Source organism: Dipodomys merriami, unplaced genomic scaffold (assembly GCF_024711535.1).
Source record: "Dipodomys merriami isolate MVZ:Mamm:240054 unplaced genomic scaffold, mDipMer1.0.p SCAF_357, whole genome shotgun sequence".
In the NCBI taxonomy this organism is placed as follows: Eukaryota; Metazoa; Chordata; class Mammalia; order Rodentia; family Heteromyidae; genus Dipodomys; species Dipodomys merriami.
Window position 1 is genome coordinate 381,176 of NW_027205126.1, and position 22,029 is coordinate 403,204.

Below are 22,029 nucleotides of genomic sequence, written 5' to 3' on the forward strand. Positions count from 1 at the left end.
CTGGCTTTGAACCGAGATCCTCAGATCTCAGCCTCCTGAGTAGCTAGGATTACAGGCGTGAGCCACCAGCGCCCGGCTAAGAAGACAGTGTTTTGAACCTCATTTACTACTTCTTCTTCTTTTTTTTTTTTTTTTTTTTTGGTTGTGGGGCTTGAACTCTGGGCTTGGGCACTGTCCCTGAGCTCTTCAACTTAAGAGTAGTGCTCTACCACTTGAGCCACATCATCACTTCTGGTTTTCTAGTGGTTATTTGGAGATAAGAATCTCACTGATAGGGGCTGGGAAGGTAGCTCAGCGGTAGAGTGCATGCCTTGCAAGCATGAGGCCCTGGGTTCGATTCCTCAGCACCACATAAACAGAAAAAGCCGGAAGTGGTTCTGTGGCTCCAGTGGTAGAGCACTAGCCTTGAGCTGAAGAGCTGAGGGACAGCGCCCAGGCCCAGAGTTCAGGCCCCATGACCGGCAAAAAAAAAAAAAAAAAAGAATCTCACTGATGGAAAAAAAAAAAAAAGAATCTCACTGATGTTCATGCTTGGGCTGGCTTTGAACTGCAATCCTCAGATTTCAGCCTCCTGAGTAGCTAGGATTACAGGCACGAGCTAGCTATCAGTGCCAGGCCTGGACCTCATTTACTTCTATAAAAAATTTTATGACTATACTTCTTTCATTTAGAACCATTTAGTTGTCAGTTTTATTTCTAGACCTGCTTTTCTCGGCTAACTTGCCTCTGTGGTCTTTATTGGATGTATTTGAAGACTTTAATAAACCAATTTTATTCTAGGTTAAATGCTTATAAAGAAAGACAATCCAGGGGCTGGGAAGGTGGCTCAGTGGTAGAGCACTTGCCTTGCATGCATGAGGCCCTGGGTTCGATTCCTCAGCACTACATAAGCAAGAAGAAAAAAGCCGGAAGTGGCCCTGTGGCTCAAGTGGTAGAACGCTAGCCTTGAGCTGAAGAGCTGAGGGACAGTGCCCAGACCCAGAGTTCAGGCCCCACGACCAGACCAAAAAAAAAAAAAAAAAAAAGACAATCCAAATAGCAGTTGGTTTTGTGTGATCTGTAGTTTTTGCCTCTGGAAGGAATAATTGAAAATGGATTTACTAATAAAAATCATGTCACAAGATGTAATTGGAGGTTTTAACGTCCACTTTCTCTTGTTTTGTTTAGATGTCCCTGGTAGATTTGGGAAAGAAGCTTTTAGAAGCGGCACGTGCAGGTCAAGATGATGAAGTTCGTATTTTGATGGCAAATGGCGCTCCTTTTACTACAGACTGGGTAAAGAATGACTTTAATTTTGAAATGTTTTTGTTTTTTTCTTATGTTTTTTTCAGATGCAAATTTAGTATATTTATAAGTGATAAAAACAAAAAAAATACTTCTCAAGTTTTATAATTATGAAATGAATGGTCAGTATTTTCTTTGATATTAGACATCTTTAGCCAAGTACTCTATCCACAAAAATTGGACTGTGAAGCCAGGCACCAGTGACTGACATCTGTAATCCGGGCTACCCAGGAGGCTGAGGATTGAGACTTGAAGCCAGACTGAGCAGGGTTTCCTGTGAGACTCTTACCTCCAATAAAATATTCAGAAAAGGCCAGAAGTAGTGCTCAAGTGGCAGAGCAAAAAGAAGCTCAGGGACAGTGCTCAGGCCTTGAGTTTAAGGACTGGCAAAAAGAAAAAAAAACAAAAAACAAAGCTGGAGTTTGAGATTTTAAAGTACATTCGTATGGGATAGTCAATATATAGCCACTCTGGATTCAATTTAACAGTCTTAAATAGCACAGATAGAATGTATAATTCAGAAAATAAGAGATGGGAATTATTTAATTCCTTTTAAAAAGCAAAGAAATTTGCATTTCAGCTAATTACCATTAATAAACATTGCTCTACAAAAAAATAACGAGGTTGTACATATCTATAATCCTAGCACTTGAGAAGGTGAGGCAGAAACATCTCGAGTTCTAGGCCTGCCTTGGCTATCCAGCATGACCCTGTATTAACTAGCTAACTAACATATGAGTTAAAGGAAATACTGAAATAAACTAACGTTTGAAATATTGAGATAAAGTAACAAATGTTTGAATTAAAGGAAATATCTCTTCCTCATGAATAAATGTATGGGAATTCTCAAAGGCTTCTTGTGAAGATGTAAACAGGCTAAATCAAGGGATTAATTAATTTCTTTGGAGTTGTATATATATATATATATATATATATATTGCTTTTCCATAGACAATAATGGAAACAGCATACAGTAGTAGAAGTATATTAAGGGTAACCACGAAGTGTGGATTTTATTTCTCTCTCTGGGACAGCTGGGAACATCTCCTCTTCACCTGGCAGCACAGTATGGGCATTACTCCACCACCGAGGTACTACTCCGAGCTGGTGTAAGTAGAGATGCCAGAACCAAAGTGGACCGAACACCGTTACATATGGCAGCTTCAGAGGGCCACGCCAGCATAGTAGAGGTCTTGCTTAAGGTATGTATTCTCTTTTTCTGTACTATTTTTTTTTTTTGTAGGGGTAGGGGAGGAGCCAGTCATAAAGCTTGAACTCATTACACCTGAGTGCTGTTCCTGAGCTTCTTTTGCTCAAGGCTAGTGATCTACCACTTTAGCTACAACTCCACTTCTGGCTTTTTTACTGATTAATTGGAGATGAGAGTCTCACAGACTTTGCTGCCAGGGCTGGCTTCAAACAGTGATCCTGAGATCTCAGCCTTCCCAGTAGCTAGGATTATAGGTATAAGCCACTCTGCCTACCTTTACTCTGCGTTTGAAACTAAGCCCCACAGAGACTTTATAAGAGGTGATCTAGTTTTTCTGAATGCTTGCTTTGTGTTTTGTAAATATTACGTGTGTGTGTGTGTGTGTGTGTGTGTGTGTGTGTGTGTGTGTTTGTGTGTGTGTGTGTGTCTGTGTGTGTGTAAGTCCATGAAATAAAAAAATTACCTTCAAGCCAGGCACTGGTGGCTCATGTCTATAATCCTAGCTACTCAGGAGGCAGAGACCTGAGGATTGTGGTTAGAAGGCAACTGAGGCAGGGAAGTCTATAATACTCTTATCTCCAATAAATTGCCAAAAGAGCTAGAAGTGGAGCTGTGGTTCAAGTGGTAGAGCACTAACTTTGAGCTAAAGAAACTCAGGGACAGCACTCAGGCCCTAAATTCAAGTTCCAGGACCAGAAAGAAAAAAAATTTATCTTTAACACTTCAATCAGGAGGGGAAGAACCTTCATTTATGTGTATTCTTTTTTTTTTTGGTTGGTTGTAGGTCTTGAACTTGGGCTTGGGTGCTGTCCCTGAGCTCTTCAGCCCAAGACTAGCACTCCACCACTCACAGTGCCACTTCGGGCTTTCTGGTTGTTAATTGGAGATAAAAGTCTCATAGGCCGGGCGCCGTGGCTCATGCCTTTCATCCTAGCTACTCAGGAGGCTGAGATCTGAGGATCACAGTTCAAAGCCAGCCCAGGCAGGAACGTCAGTGAGACTCTTATCTCCAATAAACCACTAGAAAACCGGAAGTGGAGCTGTGGCTCAAGCGGTAGAGCGCTCACCTTGAGCTGAAGGGACAGTACCCAAGCCCAGAGTTCAAGCCCCATGACCAACCAAAAAAAAAAAGAGTCTCATGGACATTCCTGCCTGGGCTGGCTTTGAACCAAAAATCCTCAAATCTCAGCCTCCTGAGTAGCTAGGGTTACAGGCATGAGCCATGGGCACCTGGCCTTTATGTGTGTATCTTTAAGTCTGGTCAAACAATGGAAAGACAGTCCTTTGGGTGAGGGGCTGCAGCTTTGTCTTCAGTGAAGATGCTCATGGAAGGCAGCATTAGGCTTGGAGGGTTTGCAGATTACCAAATGACATAAATTACAAGTAACCTAGCTTTAGTCATCCAGATGCCAGAGGATGATGCGGAGCACCTGAAACAGTGATCAACATCATTTTATTATTTATATTATTATTTATTGCTTATTCTCTTAGATGGTAAACACATCTAATGCAAGCCAAAAAATACAAACCATGTTTTATTCTAGATTCTCTTCCTGGCTGACATACCCAAAATAAAAACCTTAACTTTACTATTTAACCCAATATACTTATCAATACGTAATTATTTATAAATAGTGTTCAACATGGAACCACATAAAATTAATGGGTTATTTCATGTTCTTTAGTTATGTGGAGCCAATTATACTGTCTGTTCTTGTTTTAAAGCAAAAATTTTCCAACCGGGCATTCTTGTTGTATTTATCCATCCCTTTGAAATCCTTTGCAGCATGGTGCTGATGTGAATGCAAAAGACATGTTGAAGATGACTGCACTGCACTGGGCCACAGAGCACAATCATCAAGAAGTGGTGGAGCTTCTAATCAAATATGGTGCTGACGTACACACACAAAGTAAATTTTGTAAAACTGCATTTGATATTTCAATAGACAATGGAAATGAAGATTTAGCAGAGATTTTACAGGTAAGTTGGCTTTCAGTTTCAGAAAACAAACAAAAGGTGGATGGATCTCTTGTCTTTCATGATTTAAAGCCAGTGGCTCTGCAGTTAGGACTCGATTCTTTTGCACAGACTTTGTTTCTTTTCACTTCTTGTGCTCATTAGGGTTCACGATTGTTTTGTTTTGTTTGTTTGTTTGTTTGTTTTTCCAGTCCTGAGGCTTGAACTTAGGACCTGGGCACTGTCCCTGAACTTCGTTTGCTCAAAGCACTGTACCATTTGAGCCATAGTGCCACTTCCGGGCTTTTCTGTTTATGTGGTACTGAGGAATCCACCCAGGGCTTTGTCCATGCTAGGAAAACATACTACTACTGAATCACATTCCCAGCCTCTGGGATATAGTCTTTATCATCTAATTTCTTTCTTTTATTTTCTACCATCCTTAAAAAGAAAAAAGAAAGATTTGTAGAATTTTTTTTTCCCTCTTCTTTTGGTACTGGGGATTGAACCCAGGACATTGTACTTGCTAGACAAGTACTTTGCCACTGAACTACATCCCAGCCCTACTTTTGCTTTTTTTAAGTAAGCAGCAATACTTCTCTTTTCTTCAACTAGATAACATAGATATCAATTATCTTCTTTTGTTTACTGTTCTTCTCACCTATCTCCTTGTCCTCTTTCCCAAAAGAGACTGAACTCTCTCCTCTAATATCCTTTACCTTCATTGAAATTCATGGAGGAGATGTGTTATATTAGGAAAATGAGTTTGACTTTTTCTCATTCTTTTATACCTAGCGGGTTGAAGACTAGGAACTAATTGGAAAGGCTAATGCTTTATGTATGTAGTATTATCATATATTGCCTGAGATAGTAGAGAAAGTAATTTAATTTAAACAATTACTATTGCTACTGAGCAGTGAAGTATCCAATGATAGTGGGTTCTATAAAAACCTCTCAATGGGGGTAGAGTAGGGGAACCTTAAGGAATGAATTCATCCTTTTTTTTTTTTTTTTTTGGTTAGATGTGGGTGCTGTCCCTGACCTTCTTTGTGCTCAAGGCTAGTGCTCTCCCACTTGAGCCACAGGCCCCTTCTAAATTCATACCCGTGTGCAACCATTACACTCTCAGTATTCCATAGACAATGATATGTGGTTCTTAGAGGATACACTCTGGGTGTGTATTTCTGCTGCAGTAGAGAACCTGTGCCCCGGGTTCTGCTAACACTCTGGTATCTCTTCCTTAGATTGCAATGCAGAACCAAATCAACACAAACCCAGAGAGTCCTGACACGGTGACCATCCATGCTGCAACACCACAGTTCATCATCGGCCCCGGAGGGGTCGTGAACCTAACAGGTCTGGTATCCTCAGAAAATTCATCCAAGACCACAGGTATTGAGATGTATAGAGGATACAGATGTTGGCATTTCATGCCTCAGCAAGTATTCAGCCTTTCAAAAGAAAGGACTATTGGAGAATGAGGGTAAGATGATAGCAGCCACTCTAGTGTTCTTTGGTATTGGCCAGAGGCATTTCTCTGAGATAAAACAATCTAAAGAAAGGCCATATTGCAAAGTGTACTACTGTGTTACCTTTCAAAAACTAACACAGCCATTCCAGCTTCCCTTAAGACTTGAATGAGGTAAACTAGAACCTGAGAAAGAGCCCTTGGGCCAAGCTCCTTGAAAACTCCTCTACTTTGTCTTTTCTCCTAGATGAAACAGGAGTGTCTGCTGTTCAGTTCGGAAACTCTTCCACATCAGTATTAGCTACATTAGCTGCCTTAGCAGAAGCATCTGCTCCCTTGTCCAATTCTTCAGAAACTCCAGGTTAGTAAAACAAGTCCAGATGTGTTTATTAAAAGTTGCACATTTCAGGGCTGGGAAGGTGGCTCAGTGGTAGAGCGCTTGCCTTACATGCATGAGGCCCTGGGTTCGATTCCTCAGCACCACATAAGCAAAAAGAAAAAAGCTGGAAGTGGCGCTGTGGCTCAAGTGGTAGAGCACCAGCCTTGAGCTGAAGAGCTGAGGGACAGCGCCCAGACCCAGAGTTCAGGCCCCACGACCGGACCCAAAAAGCAATAAAATAAAATAAAAAATAAAAGTTGCACATTTCAGCTGGCTGTGGGCATAGATGCCTCCAGCACTCGGGAGGCTGAGGCAAGAGGATCAAGAGTTCGAGGCTAGCCTTGGCTACATAGTGAGACCCTATTTCACAAAACAAATTCTCAACATACAAACAAGAATATTAAGTGTTGGCAAGTATTTAAAATTTAAAAACAGAACAGAAAATGTCTGTTGATCAAATCTGGCCCTCCTCCCTCCCCTTTTTAAAAAAAAATAAAGTAAATAAATATATGTGAACTTTTTTATAAATTGATGTTTGGATATTCAATTAGAGTGATAACAAGATTTACATTATACCTATCCAAAATAATTTTCTTCTTTTATATATTTGGTGGTGCTGGGATTTTTTTTTTTTTTTTTTTTGTCCATCGTGGGGCTTGAACTCTGGGCCTGGGCGCTGTCCCTCAGCTCTTTAGCACAAGCCAAAAGTGTTCCTGTGGCTAAATGGTAGAGTGCTAGCTTTGAACAAAAGAAGCTCGGGGACAGTGCCCAGGTCCTGAGTTCAAGCCCCAGGTCTGGCAAAAAAAAAAAAAAAAAAAAAAAAAGAAATACACTTCTTACTTTAGTTCAAGCCATTTCATTTAACTGAATCAGGTACTTCTATGTATTGTTTTTTTGGTCCCTTCCTAAAACAAGGTAATAAAATGTAAGTTACTTTAACGGTTAAGTTATTGGGCCGTGTGTGGGTTTTTGTTTTTGCTGCTGCTTGATTTTAATTTCAATTTAATGATTGCAGGCATACTTTTGAAATGTTTCTTTTTATTCAATAAACATAGTTTCTGTTTTTTGTTTATATCTACATACAATTTAAAAACTTGTAAAACAGATACTTCTCTTCCCAGCCTTATTTCAGTTTTGTGGTATTCAGTTAAAAAATCATGACAAAAGATCGTAGATATATTGTAACCTAACTTTTGAGTTAGACCAGTAAATATTTAGGATATTACAGTTGCTTTTTATCCAGAGGGAAAACAGAATATATTGGTATCAATTTTAAATCTGCAAGTTTTTAGGGTCTCTATTCTTACGTGTTTCAAGATCTCACCTCACTGTTGGGGGTGATCGTTAGCATTTCTGAAGGGCCACTCTGTCTTCTCTGTAATTGGTTTCTTTTTAATTTTTTTTCTTAAATACTTTACATTGCATAACTTAAAAAGAAAGCTTTGTAGATGAAAGATAAGAACTCTCTTATTTTAATGACATCCATTGCTAATAATACAAAGATGAAAGTTCTTGTGTCGTGCCTTGATTGTGTGTGATCTCAGAAATACGTTCCATATGGTCATGCCTTAAAAGATTACTACTTGAAGTTAGCATTCGACCACCGAACATTTCCTTTTCATATGGATATTTTTTTTTAAAATCAAAGCCACAGTTAATGTGCTTGAAAGCCCTGGTAGTTGCTAGTGCGTATAGTTTTATGTTGCACATTTCTTTTTATAATTGCCTTCCTGAAATTTTCTTAAGTGCCTGGTGGCAAAACTCAGTGACAATTTATAGCAAACAAGAATAACAAAAGCTCGCGACACAAAGGTGGTTGGCATTTTGAGTGTTCACTAGCTTGTATTGTGATGTTTGGTTATCAGGTAACATCTTTATACAGTTGAAGCCCATCCTGTTACCAAAAGTATGTGTTGGAAACCAAGGTCCCCATATGCGCCTTGCTTTTTTTTGTTGTTTTAATTGTGATTAAGTGATTACATAAATTTCACAAATTTCATAGTCTTGTGAGATAGGGATACTTAGTTAAAGACACAAGCACATTCTAACCTTCATGGGGCAAATTGTCTTTATCGTGCTCTATAAAGTTTGTGAACTCTATGAGCTTTGACAATACAGTTATTTCTTCCACACTGGGTTATATGTACATTTCTTTCCTTTTGCTTAGTATCAGCTGTTCCCTCTTTCCCTCTCATTCCCTCCCTCCCTTTGCTGCCATTGAGTACCTTGCTTTTTTAAAAAAGGCAGCTCAAATAGGGCAGTAGTAGCTCATGCTTGTAATCCTAGTTACTCAAGAGGCTGGCCTAGATCAAGGTTCAATGCCAGCCCTACAGGAAAGTCCATGAGACTTTTATCTCTAAGATAGAAGTAGAGTTGTGGCTTAAGTGGTAAAGTACCAGTCTTGAGCAGAAAAAATTCAGGGACAGAATCAGTACCAAAATAATTTTACAGTAATGCTAGTATTATATACTGGATCATTCATTGGAGAGAATATAATTTTTTTGGGGAGGGGGTGGTTCTGGTCATGGGGCCTGAACTCTGGGCCTGGGCGCTGTCCCTCAGCTCTTCAGCTCAAGGCTAGCACTCTACCACTTGAGCCACAGCGCCACTTCCAGCTTTTTTCTTTTTGCTTATGTGGTACTGAGGAATCGAACCCAGGGCCTCAGGCATGAAAGGCAAGCCCTCTACCACTGAGCCACCTTCCCAGCCCCTGGGGATTTTATTTATGTAAATGTTCATATATTCATTCTTCACTGCCATATAGTGCCAGAACTGCGTTCTGCTTATCAGAGCAACCCTTGTTCAGTCAATCCAAAAGGGATATTATGGTATATGCTGACTCCTGTATGAATGTGAATAGAATGGAACCATATTCAAAGTTCTCTTTTGAATTGTGGAATTTCATTAGGCAGATAGAACCTTTGTCATGACTTAGTCATATTTATACCTCATGCAACTAAAAGAAATTGATTTCTTCCACACATAGTCATAAAAAGGTAGTTGGAACTCAGTGATTACCAGTTGTATCTAATAGATATGGCCATCACCATGAAGACCTGCTTTCAAAACTGTGTTAAAGTTGTTCTGTGCAGGAAAGAAGCAGAGAAAGCAAAAATAAATTTCTGGTCACGCTATTTAGTGTCTTTGCTGATATTTCCTTTCCATTTTTTTTTTTTTTTAACTCCAGTTGTGGCCACGGAGGAAGTGGTCACCGCAGAATCTGTCGATGGAGCGATTCAGCAAGTGGTTAGCTCAGGGGGCCAGCAAGTCATCACGATAGTCACCGACGGAATTCAGCTGGGAAATTTGCACTCTATCCCCACCAGTGGGATAGGACAACCCATCATCGTGACCATGCCAGACGGACAGCAAGGTGGGTGGTTGACCTTTCCATAATGTTTCCTCTTCATTCTCAATTCTCAGAAAACAATTGACACGTCTTTCCAAAGCATACACTTTGGCCTCAAATCACACATACCTAGTTTGTGCGGGTCCTGGCTTGAACTCAGGGCCTGGGTGCTGTGCCTGAGCTTTTGTGCTCAAGGATAGCAGCACTCTACCACTTGAGCCACAGCCCTACTTCTGGCTTTTTTGGTGCTTCAGTGAAGATAAGTCTCGTGGACTTTCTTGCCTGGTCTGGCTTTGAAGCATGATCCTTAATTCTCAGTCTCCTGAGTAACTAGGATTATAGGTGTGAGCCACAGGTGCTCCAGCTCAAGTTATATTTTTTGTAATCTGTTACAACACATGTAATTGCCTACGTTTTTTTTAGTCAGTTATGGGACCTGAATTCTGGGCCTAGGTGCTGTCCCTCTGCTCTTTAGCTCAAGGCAAGCACTCTACCACTTGAGCCACAGCACCACTTCTGGCTTTTTTCTGCTTATGTGGTGCAGAGGAATCAGACCCAGGGCCTCATGCCTGCAAGGCAAGCACTCTACCACTGAGCCACCGTCCCAGCGCTGTAATTGCCTAGTTTTGTTTGCTTGGCCCGATAATAACATTAGCTTACTTTTTTAAGTAGAAAGATTTTCTAGGTCCAAAATTTAGATTAGGCCCAGGGCTTACAGAAAGTTTTGAAGTACTAATTCTAAGTATTTGGAAAGATGTAAACATTCAAAATACTTGTATTAAGCAGATAGATATAAAATTGTCTGCAAGTCCTGACATGATGTAGACTAATTTATTTATCTATTTATTTATTTTTTGCCAGTCCTGGGGCTTGAACTCAGGGCCTGGGCACTGTCCTTCAAGGATAATGCTCTACCACTTGAGCCACAGAGCCATTTCTGGCTTTTTCAGATCTCAGCCTTCTGAGTAGTTAGGATTACAAGTGTGAGCCACCAGTGCCAGCATTGTAGACTGATCTTAGTTTTTTGTTTTTTTTGTTTTTTTTTTTGTGTTTTTGTTTGTTTGTTTGTTTGTTTGTTTTTGTCGGTCGTGGGGCTTGAACTCTGGGCCTGGGCGTTGTCCCTCAGCTCTTCAACTCAAGGCGAGCGCTCTACCACTTGAGCTACAGCGCCACTTGTAGACTGATCTTAATGCTGAAAGGATGAGGGGGGAAAAACCCTAAAAGCCACGACTCAGTATCGTAGCGCTCTCAGTTCTTCCTGATTGAGTTGGTAAACATAACTTGTCATTCAGTGAAGACTCCTAGTTTGTTTGGGTTGCTGTAACACAATACCAGAGGCTGGGTGACTTAAAAGGTAGAAATTTATTTTCTCATGGTTCTAGAAGCTGGAAGTCAACATCAGGATGTATGAGGTTTGGTTTCTTCTGAGGCCTCTCTTGGACTTGAAGATGGCTGCCTTCTAGGAGTGTTTAGTTTATTATCTGTGTCCAGATGACATCAATATAGGTGTCCAGATGACATAAATATAGGTGGCCTGTAATCCTAGCTACTCAAGAGACTGAGATCTGAGGATCACTGTTCAAAGCCAGCCGGGGCAGGAAAGTCCGTGAGACTCTTATCTCCAATTAACCATCAGAAAACCAGAAGTGGTGCTATGGCTCAAGTGGTAGAGCTCTCACCTTGAGCTGAAGAGCTGAGGGACAGCACCCAGGCCCAGAGTTCAAGCCCCAGGACTGCCTAAAACAAAACAACAAAACCCTCCAAAGTTTAACACTGCATAGCTAACATGAATATATGCAGTATGCAGACAGTTCAGTGAAACAAATAGAATTTCTCAGTTCTTTCTGAGTTAATTGTAAGTGTATTATGAATAAAAAGAAATAAACCACTTCATACTCCAGATCTTTAATGCTTTAAATTACATTGCACTTAATTGGCATTAGTTTTACTATTGTTTTTATTTCTGTTTACAATTTTAACTGACAGGTTTTTAAAAAAATTTTTTTGATAACAAAAAAACTCAGCAGACAATGAATTTTCCTAGTTTACTATTTAACATGGTCCTATGCTGCTGTATGAGAACAGCTTTTCCGTATGTTCACATTTATAGAAAGAGCTACAAAATCACTGAAATGAAGACCATAGTTGAGTAGTATGTTTACAAAGGGCTTTTTCTAATGTTCTGTCCACATGAAGGAATATTATGCAGGTATCGGAAAGCTCTCTGTATGAATATAGGAAATCATAGGGAGTGAAAAAAGCCAATGAAGAACAAGGGAACGTGTATATCTGAATGAATGTATATGCACATTTGTCTTCACACAAACTAATATAAGAATAATAGAGGGCTGGGAAGGTGGCTCAGTGGTAGAGCGCTTGCCTTGCATGCCTGAGGCCCTGGGTTCGATTCCCAGCACCACATAAGCAAAAAGAAAAAAGCCGGAAGTGGCGCTGTGGCTCAAGTGGTAGAGCACTAGCCTTGAGCTGAAGAGCTGAGGGACAGCGCCCAGGCCCAGAGTTCAGGCCACGACTGGACCAAAAAAAAAAAAAGAATAATAGATAAGGAATGCATATAAGCTATTATCTGTGTTAGCTTGGGTAGACATGAGACCTCCTGAACAAGCCTGTCAAATTCTGTTTTCCCTTTGATCCATATGAATGAATGGATTATGTATAAACCTAAATAAATACTTTAGCAAATGGATTTCAGTAAGACCAGAAAGTGAAGAAGAAAAGGACGTCAGCATAAAACATTGGTGTTTTAATTATTTTTGGACTGTACTTATTTAGATGAGTAGCATTGCCAATGTCAAGGCATGTCTATCTCTACCAAGCCTGCCTGAGAATGAATTAATGGGTACACCTTTTCATTTTAGTCCTGACAGTACCAGCCACTGACATCGCTGAAGAAACTGTCATAAGCGAAGAGCCACCAGCTAAGAGACAGTGTATCGAAATAATTGAAAACCGGGTGGAGTCCGCAGAAATAGAAGTAAGGAGTCTTTTACCCGGTGTGTTTTGCCGCAGTCATCCAAAATAAATTCCATTAATTTTTCTTTATTTTTTTTGTCATTTATATTTATTACTGACAGTGTTCTCATGCAGAATGAAAGTACATAGTATTATCATTTTGTTTATTTTTTTTTGCCTTCTACATATAGCAAGCCCTCAATAAATAAATATTGAATGAATGAATGCATGAGTGAAGAATTTGTTTGTAACAGTCTGTCATCCTAGTAACACTGTATGTCTTTGGTCCTTTTCCTCCATCCTTGATTTTCTGTTCAACTTCCTGTACATACCATTTTCACAAAGCACTAAAGGGAAATACTATGATATATGATTTTCCTTTCAAAAATGCACTGCAGATACCTAATTGAGCTGAGGGTCTTCTTAAAGAAGACTGATGCTTTTCAGACCCTCCTGTTTTTAAAAGCAATAGATAATTATTTAATCCTTTAAGGAACTTAACTTACAGGTATGATAGGATTTGATTTTTATCCTTTGTCTCAAACTAACTTGTGTTATAATCACACCATAGTTGCTTCACAGGTGTTCTTTCTCTCTCTCTTTTTTACTTACATGACTATAACTTTATATTCCCTGAGTTTATAATTTTGTATCAAATGAAAATAGTCACTGCTGAGTAAATTTAGAAGAGCAAATGCTATGTCATCATGGAACCTGAAACCAAATAAGCTGGGTTTAGATATCACATCTTGACCTGTCCACTTTGACGCCAGTTACCTTACCTTTCTGAGTCTCACTTTTGTTTTTCTCCCATATTGGATAATTTAGAATAGTATGTTCCCGGTTCATGAGAATTCCACATATGTATCCTACATATGATCATAGTACATGATCTATGTAATAAATCTACTGAATATTTATGAAGGCTCTGCTTATCATAGAAAAATTCTTAAGTCACTAAAAGACTTAAAGGTTAAAAGACAATTAGAGTATATCTTTCTCATTTAAGTATCAGATTAGCACATCTTTGACCCTAATCACAAATAATAACACTATTGAGTTAAGAATCTGCTCAGCTAGTAAAGACCCCAAGTGCCTGCAATCCCAGCACTTGGGAGAAGCTATGGCAGGTGGAGAGCTGGGTTAAGGCTAGCCTGAGCTACATGCAAACACCCTGACTAAAAGCACAAACACCAAACCAAACCTGTGATTAATAGTTTTAACTAAAATGTTTGGTAAAATTACAACTTTAGTTATTGAGTGTGGGTTTTCTTTTTCCAAACTTAAAATGATGTATATTATAGTTTTTGTTTATAAACTAACAATTCATTTCATGAACAGTGTCACTATACTTATTAATAATACTCTTTGTTTCTGATTTGTCAGATGATCTTTTTCAGGCAGATAGGGTTAAAAAAATGGCTTTACTATGTAATAAAGCATTTTACAATTCTTGAATGTTTATTAAATGTAAGCTTATTCCGTTGAAAAGTTACGTATTTTAAACAATGAGTGTGTAGCCTGTGCCTTTATTGACTAATAATCGTGAAAATTGCTGTTTCCTCCCAAGTTCTGACTGAGTCCTCTTTTAGAGTCTTTCAGAGATTAAGAAGAATAGTTACAAATAAGAAAGGAGGAACTGAGAAATATAATTGAGTAGGACCATGGGGGAGGAACTGTAGGAGATGGCATTTAGCTTGAGATAAAGAACAGTGGGTTTTGTTAGTGTGATTTGGTTTTCAGTAGACTTTCTGGTCATGGAAATAATGGAAATTCTCAAGTCAAAGTCACATGACCTTTTAGGGCTACTGCAGAGACTTTGACACAGTGAGTGTATATGGTAGGGGCAGGCTGGAATTACAGGATGAAGAGATGATCTCCAATGTGTACATCAAACCAGGTAATCGTTTTCCTATACATGAACTCATGCTTTTGAATGTGTATTCGCAGATGACCAATGTTACCTTGGGGGCAAACTTGTATACTGCTAAATTTTCTGTAAAGCAGCAATCTGCAGCTGGGACAGTTTTGACCTTAAGGCCATTTGCCTGTCTGTAGAGGTATTTTTAGTTGTCATGGCTAGGGGTGACCCACTGGCATTGAGTAGGAAGAGGCCGGATGACCTCCTGCAATGCCCAAGATAGCATTAGGAGTTTATATGGTCCAAAAGTATTGGAAAACTAGCTCACGAGATATAACTTAGCATGTGGCTTTTCTTTCTTGTATCCCTGTTCCCCATTACCAGAGTGACTGACTACCGGTGAGGAGATGCTATGTATTTATTTATATTTTAGAGTTTTCCAAGTCACCTTTAGAAAAGTTTTGCCATGATATGGAAAAATTAAATTGGAGATCATACATTACAAATTTCATCAGCGGTATTGACAGTGCAGGAAATCAAGTGCATTTGGTGGGGAAGATCCGAGGAAGACTAACTTGTAGTCTCTCACGTTTTGATAGTACTGTTTGGAAGTATTTTTTTGGAGGAAGTATACTATTCATAGACTTCTTCCATAAATATGTAGCATTGGCCTATTCCAAATTGAATTTAATCTTTCTGCATGTTTGAGGGAGAAATGTAATGAATGAGTACCTTATAAGGAATAGATTATCCCTGTTTCTTAGGTATTTACATGAATTTATGAAAGATATTTTCTTAGTTGTGGAGTTAGTGACAGAGATGTTTTTAGTAGATTTTACTGGTTTTTTTGAGATTGTATTTGTGTGTGTGTGTGTGTGTTGTAGGACTTTAACTTTGGGCCTGGGCGCTGCCCCTACGCACTTCAGCTCAAGGCTAGTGTTCTACCACTTGAACCACAGCACCACTTCTGGTTTTCTGATGGTTTAGTGGAGATAAGAGTCTCTGGGGCTTTCCTGCCCAGGCAGGCTTTAAACTGTAATCCTCAGATCTCAGCCTCCTGCTTAGCTAGGATTACCAAGCATGAGCCACCTGTGTCCAGCTTTTTTTTTTTTTTTAAAGTAGACTTTTGTGTTTGTGTGTGTGTGTGTGAGGTGCTTGGGATCAAACACAGGGTTCCATGAATGCAGGCAAGCAAGCACTCTGCTACTGAACTACCCCTTCCCCCCCCAGCCATGTTTATATATTTTTAATGAAATATTTGTGTTCTTTAACCAAGAATGCATTGAGATCCTTAGTGTTGTTTCAAAAATTGACTTCTAGGCCGGGCGAAGAGGTGCACACCTGTAATACCAGCACTTGGGAAGTTGAAACAGGAAGACACATGATTTCCAGGCCAGCCTGGGCTACATAGCAAGACCCTGTCTCAAAAAGCCCAAAGAAATAAACAAATAAATAAATCTCTGTAAACTTTTTACAATGTTTTATTTGGCACCCTTTTAATCTCTGCCTTTTATTAATCTCTTTCTTCTTGATCTACCAGAGTTTAAACATTTATACAATACTATTTCTTAAGTAATAATTTTTTACAGAAAGCCAGATAGAAATAGTTCTGACTTTACAAACCAGAAAGCAGCCTTTGTACAGGTTGGAAAGGCCTGGGTGGGGCTGTATTTCAAGAGTGCTTTAGTTTTAAAAATAAGATGATATTTATCATATTTGACCCAGAGTGGTTAGAAAAATTGGGCTGGGAGCCTAGCTCCATGGTACTAAGTAGAGCCTTTGCCTAGCAAGGCAACCCTAGTATTACAAAGAAAGAAAACTGAAGTTTACATACAAGGAAATGGTTCACATACCCGGCCTACTTTTTAAAAAGCAAAACAAAAAGTTAAATTTAAAATACATTTAGAGCTGGGTGTGTGGCTGTCACACTTGTAATCCTAGCTACTCAGGAGACTGACATCTGCCAATTCTGGTTTGAAGCCAGCCCAGCCAGACAAAAGCTGAGATTTCCAACTAACTAGCAAAAAAAACACCAGAAGTGGAGGAATGGTACAAGTCATGGAATGCCAGCTGTGAACAAGAGTCAAGTGAGGGCTTAAGCCCCTCCGCTCTACCCCAATACTGGCACGCATGCGCACGCGTGCACGCGCTCGTGTGCATACACAGAATATGAGATTGGAACCAAATTTAGAGTGTATTTTATAAATTTTGATTGTATGATTCTGTTCAAGCTATTCAGACTTCCCCATCAATTAAAAAAATAGGAGAAATAATAGTACTTATAATACAAAATTGTTGTAAGGATTAAATGAGGATACGCTTGAGGTTTGGTACAATGGAGGGCCTAGAGTAAATGCTCATTAAATGTGGTAGAAGATAAATCATTATAATAGTTAACACAAAATACAGATTTGAATATCTTAAAATGATAAAATTGTCCCAGATAAGTGCTCTCTAAAGCACCATTTAAGATAACCAGAGACGGAGGATTTAGCTCAATGGATGGAAGAGCACTTTTCTGGCAATTGTAAGACCCTGAGTTCGATCCGCAGCTCTGCCAAAAAAAAAAAAACTAAACCAGCCAGGCGCTGGTGGCTCAGGCCTTTAATCCTAGCTACTCAGGAGGCTGAGATCTGAGAATCATGGTTCAAAGCCAGCCCTTTCAGGAAAGCCCGTGAGACTCTTACTTCCAATTAACCACTAGAAAACCAGAAATGGCACTTTGGTTCAAGTGGTAGAGTGCTCGCCTTGAGCTAAAGAGCATAGGGACAGCCTCCAAGCCCAGAGTTCATGCCCTACAACCAACAACAACAACACAAAAAAAACCAGCCAAATTCCTGTTCCATTAAAGAACTGTCTTGTATGTAAATGTATGTCAGTAAGTAAACATTTGACAAAAAAGTAACAAAGTCTTTCTAAGTAAAATAAGTAATGTTTTCTACTTTTCAGGGTTTTTGTTTGCTTTAAAAATGACCTGGCAGATCTCTTCCCTAAACCTGAATTACTGAGATATAAATAAAAAATGAAAAGACTTAAATTTTTTGTGTTCTTCAGTCATGCTTTTAGTGTGTACAAAGGATAGCCCAGTGATTCCCCCCCCCCCCCCCCCAGTCCTGGGAATAAACTCTGGGCCTGGGTGCTGTCCCTGAGCTTGTTTTGCTCAAGGCTGGCACGCTACTACTTGAACCATAGTACTACTTCCGGCTTCTTTTTTAAATGTGGTACTGAGAATGGAATCCAGGGCCTCATGCATGCTAGGCAAGCACTTTACCACTAAGCCACGTTCCCAGCCCTCCAAAGAACTTCAGTCATTCAGATTTTTCTAGATAAAGCCAAAAATATGTTGTATGTGCATCTTTTATTGGCCTAGTAGGCAAAAGGGACTATTATTCCCTTTATATTACAGTATAGTTTGGTTTTTTTGGCAGTACTGGGGTTTGGCTTGCTATGCAGACCCTTTACCACTACAGTCCTGGCCTTTTTTTTTTTTTTTTTGCTTCAGGTTATTTTTCATTTAAAAACATTTTTTTCCCAGGGCTTTTGGGGCCATAATCATTTTACCTATTCTTAGTGGTAGCTGTGGTTCCAGGTGGGAGCCTACATTGCTCGTTTGCTGTGATAGAATCTCACTAACCTTTTGATCCAGGCTGGCTTCAGATCTCTGTCTTCCAGGTAGCTGGAATTACAGGCATGAACCACCTTGCATAACCCAACACAAGTGAACTTTAAAAATATACAAGGCTGAGAGCACTCTGGCTGGTAGGGAAACTGCCTTCCATCCTTTGTCCTTATCCATTGGTGTTCAACAAGCTCTGCTTACCTGAGGCTTGTGGTCTTTCTGCCAGTCACCTTTCTCGGAATTGTAGTGAGAAGAGGGGCAGGGTTGTTCCTGAGGCATCTGGGTAGGGGTAGGCGTTGCTTAAATTGGGAGATAAGCAAAAGAGTCTTTTGTTTTGTGTCCTGAGGCTTGAACTCAAGGCTTACTCTTTATCTGAGCTTTTCTTTCTTTCTCTCTTTTTTTTTTTTTTTTTTTTTGCTCCAGGTTGTATGGAAGCCACAGCTTCACTTCCAGTAGCTAGGATTACAGGCAGGGGCCACCTGCCCTTCAGTTTACAGAGTAATATTTTATTGGTCTGTTTAATGGTATGACTTAGGGAACACTATTTTAGACTATCACTCTTTTTTGGGGGTCCGGTCGTGGGGCCTGAACTCTGGGCCTGAGCGCTGTCCCTCAGCTCTTCAGCTCAAGGCTAGCGCTCTACCACTTGAGCCACAGTGCCACTTCGGGTTTTTTCTCTTTTTGCTTATGTGGTGCTGAGGAATCGAACCCAGGGCCTCAGGCATGCAAGGCAAGCGCTCTACCACTGAGCCACCTTCCCAGCCCTAGACCATCACTCTTAATCTTAGATGTGAGGTATCTTGCTTACTATTGTAGAAGAAGATAGTTTTAAAATGAATAATAGGAGCTGGGCACTAAGTGTCTCACACCTGTAATCCTAGCTACTCAGAAGGCTGAGATCTGAGGATTGTATTTCAAAGCCAGTCCAGGCAGGGAGGTCTGTGAGACCTCTATCTCCAATTACTCACAGAAAAAGCCCGAAGTAGCAGCATGGCTCAAGTGGTTGAGTACTACCTGGATTGAAAGGAGCCCAGGGACAGTGCCCAGGCCCAGAGTTCAAGCCCCAGGACTGCCTCTTCCCTCCTCTACCCCCCTCCCCCCCAAAAAAGTAAATAGGGCTGGGCAATGTGGTACATGACTAATCCTAGCTACTCTGTAGGCAGAGATATGGGGATCTGGTCAGTTTAGGCCAGAAAGTCCTGGAGTCCTCATCTCCAATTAACTAGAAGAAGTGAAAACAAAGCAAAACAAAACAAAATAAAAAATTAAGTGAAGACATGGCTTAAGTGGTAGAATTCTAGCCTTGAGGGCCACGGGAGGAAGCTCAGTTAAGCCCTAGTACTGGAAAAGAAAAGAAAAGGAAAAACCAATTAGTAGTAGAGGCACATGAATCCAATTCCTCACAGTGCAGCTTTGGGAAAGCTACCTCATCTCTGAGTGCCATTTTTCTCAGCTGCAACATGGGCTTCATATTTAAGAGGCATGTTTGTAGAAGACACCATGTTTTGTCATATAATGGGTACCCAGTAAATGCTATTTTGTTTTTTCTTTTCTTTTTTTTCTTTTGGTCGGTTGTAAGGCCTGAACTCTGGGCCTGGGCCCTGTCCCTGAGCTCTTCAGCTCAAGGCGCACGCTCTACCACTTAAGCCACAGCACCACTTAAAGTTTTCTGGTGGTTTATTGGAGATAGGAGTCTCATGGTCTTTCCTACCTGGGCTGGCTTTGAACCGCAATCCTCAGATCTCAGCCTCCTCCTGAGTAGCCACCATCGCCCGGCTAGTAAATGCAATTTCTTTTATTTATTTATTTATTTTTATTTTTGTAAATGTAATTTCTTAATTGATACCTTTAGATGAAAGCATCTCCTGTAGAGACATAAAGAGGTATGGTTGTATCTTTTCTTTTCAAACTCTTCTCTGGTTTTTATAGGACATATATAAGTAGAGGTCCCCAATGTGTGTATCTTCTGTTACTCTTATTTCTAATTACAAAATAATCCCCTTGAGAGTAAAAAGCAATTGATATTTCCTAATGTGAAGTACAAATGAGTGTAATTACTGGTTGGAAAGGCAGATTGTTTTATTTATTTGAAGGGTACGTGCTTGTAGGTATGTTAATGTATTTGTGCAAAAAGTAAAGGAAAACTTTTTCTTTTTTTTTTTTAATTAGGAGAGGGAAGCTCTTCAGAAACAGCTGGATGAAGCCAATCGAGAAGCACAGAAGTATCGGCAGCAACTTCTTAAAAAAGAGCAGGAAGCAGAGGCCTACAGACAGAAACTAGAAGCTATGACCCGTCTTCAGACAAATAAAGAAGCTGTCTAGTAGAAATGAACATGTAGTTCGGTTTTACTTTTTGGTCAAGAATGCGATCTGGAACTGCGCCCTCTAAGGGTAGAGTCATGGAAACCCAGGAGAACAGAGACTACAGATTATTGATAATTGGACTTAAGCCATGAGCTCTGAATTCTTGTAACATAAAACTTGACTCGAGAACTTGTGAAATGTATTTAAAACTGAATTCTGTAAATAGTTTTTGTTGGTTTTTTTTTTACAGTTTCAAATGAGTTGATAAAGATTGTTTAAGAGATCCAAAAACCACAATAAGTCACTGTTATTGTGAATTCTTTTTGAATTTAGTACAAAAACCTTAATTTCTCAGAAGCAGAACAGTTTTAAGGGTGATCGTTGTTGATTAGACCAAATGTTATATAATTATGGTGGACCGATGCTGGTAGTACTTTTGTAGGTTTAAACTTCTATATGAAGAGAAAACTTCTCCCAGGAAATCTCTGTACAACTTTAAGTTGTCTCAGATTTTCTGAAAACATTTTTTTTTTTTTAGAAAGCAAGATTTTTTTTTATATCTGTTCAACTTCAGCTATGCCCAAGTAGATTGACATGTATATGAAGCAAATATTTTTTAAGCTTTTTTCTGTTTGTACATATTCTGCACGTTTTATCATTTCAAAATGCATCCCATGCATAAGTATTTTTTTTCCCACAAAGATGATGCAAATTTCCGGAAGAAAAAACCCTTTTAGTCTAGAGGTCATTGAAAGTAAGTAAGCTAGCAGCTGGTTTTATTGGAATGACAATGTTCTTCAGAAGGAGCGGCTTACCACGTAAACTTGAATTTGCAAATTGCAAAGAAAAAAAAAAAGCAGCTATGCTTTTTTTTTTTTTAAATTTCATTGTGGGGACGTGAACCTGTATTCTGTGCCTTTCATCATGGTTTCCACATGAAAGCACTTTAAGGCACTGGATTTTAAAATAATGCTTTTGCAAAACTCAATGCATATGGATTTCTAAAATATACTTCATGGACATATCTCCCTTCTTCCCACCCCTCCCTCCAGGAAATTATTCTTATGGAAAAAAAATTTTTGGTTTTGTATGTAGAACAAAAACCTTTTTGTACCACAGTGGTGTTAGAGATAAATCTCCCTCTTTCCCTGTCACAGCTCAATGTGGGACTTGATCTCAGAAAGTTCTAGAATTCCACACTATATGGACCTGAAACGGATTGACTGTTCATTTTTTTTTTTTTGTAACACATACCTTCAAGCCCCCTCTTTTTTTCTTGCTTTATTTTTTAATGTGTTATTGCTTTATGAAAAATGTTTAACCCTAAAACCCCTCTAGATTACCTATGCTGTATAAAGAAGCAATTGCCCTTAAAACTGTATTCTGGCATACTTTTCTATTTTACAATTAAATATCTTTTCCACATATGTTCAGTGTAGACTTCTGATTTGATTACATTTTCCTCCACACATTAAAATTTTCACCTGGTGGCTGGTGGCTCACACCTGTAATCCTGGCTACTCGAGGCTGAGATCTGAAGATTGTGGTTCCAAGCCAGCCCAAGCAGGAAAGTCCATAAGATTCTTATCTCCAGTAAAACTTCTCAGAAAAGGCTGAAAGTAGCATTA

At 39.5% G+C, this 22,029-nt stretch overlaps 1 protein-coding gene across 8 annotated transcripts in view; it reads left to right on the forward strand.

Annotated features, from left to right (window-relative positions):
- The window catches only part of LOC138804115 (GA-binding protein subunit beta-1), a 40,766-nt gene extending 18,944 nt beyond the window's left edge, over positions 1–21,822 (forward strand). For 7 of the 8 annotated variants that reach the window (XM_069988379.1, XM_069988381.1, XM_069988385.1 and 4 more), the window contains 8 exons: positions 1,168–1,275; positions 2,319–2,486; positions 4,281–4,475; positions 5,696–5,807; positions 6,167–6,280; positions 9,486–9,671; positions 12,524–12,639; positions 20,267–21,822. In XM_069988379.1, the coding sequence (XP_069844480.1) occupies positions 1,168–1,275; positions 2,319–2,486; positions 4,281–4,475; positions 5,696–5,807; positions 6,167–6,280; positions 9,486–9,671; positions 12,524–12,639; positions 20,267–20,419 (1,152 nt within the window). In that variant the 3' untranslated portion in view covers positions 20,420–21,822. Of the gene's footprint in view, positions 1–1,167; positions 1,276–2,318; positions 2,487–4,280; positions 4,476–5,695; positions 5,808–6,166; positions 6,281–9,485; positions 9,672–12,523; positions 12,640–15,798; positions 15,944–20,266 lie in introns of those variants that run through there. The other variant, XM_069988386.1, reaches the window with a different exon arrangement.
- Positions 21,823–22,029: the final 207 nt, after the last annotated feature.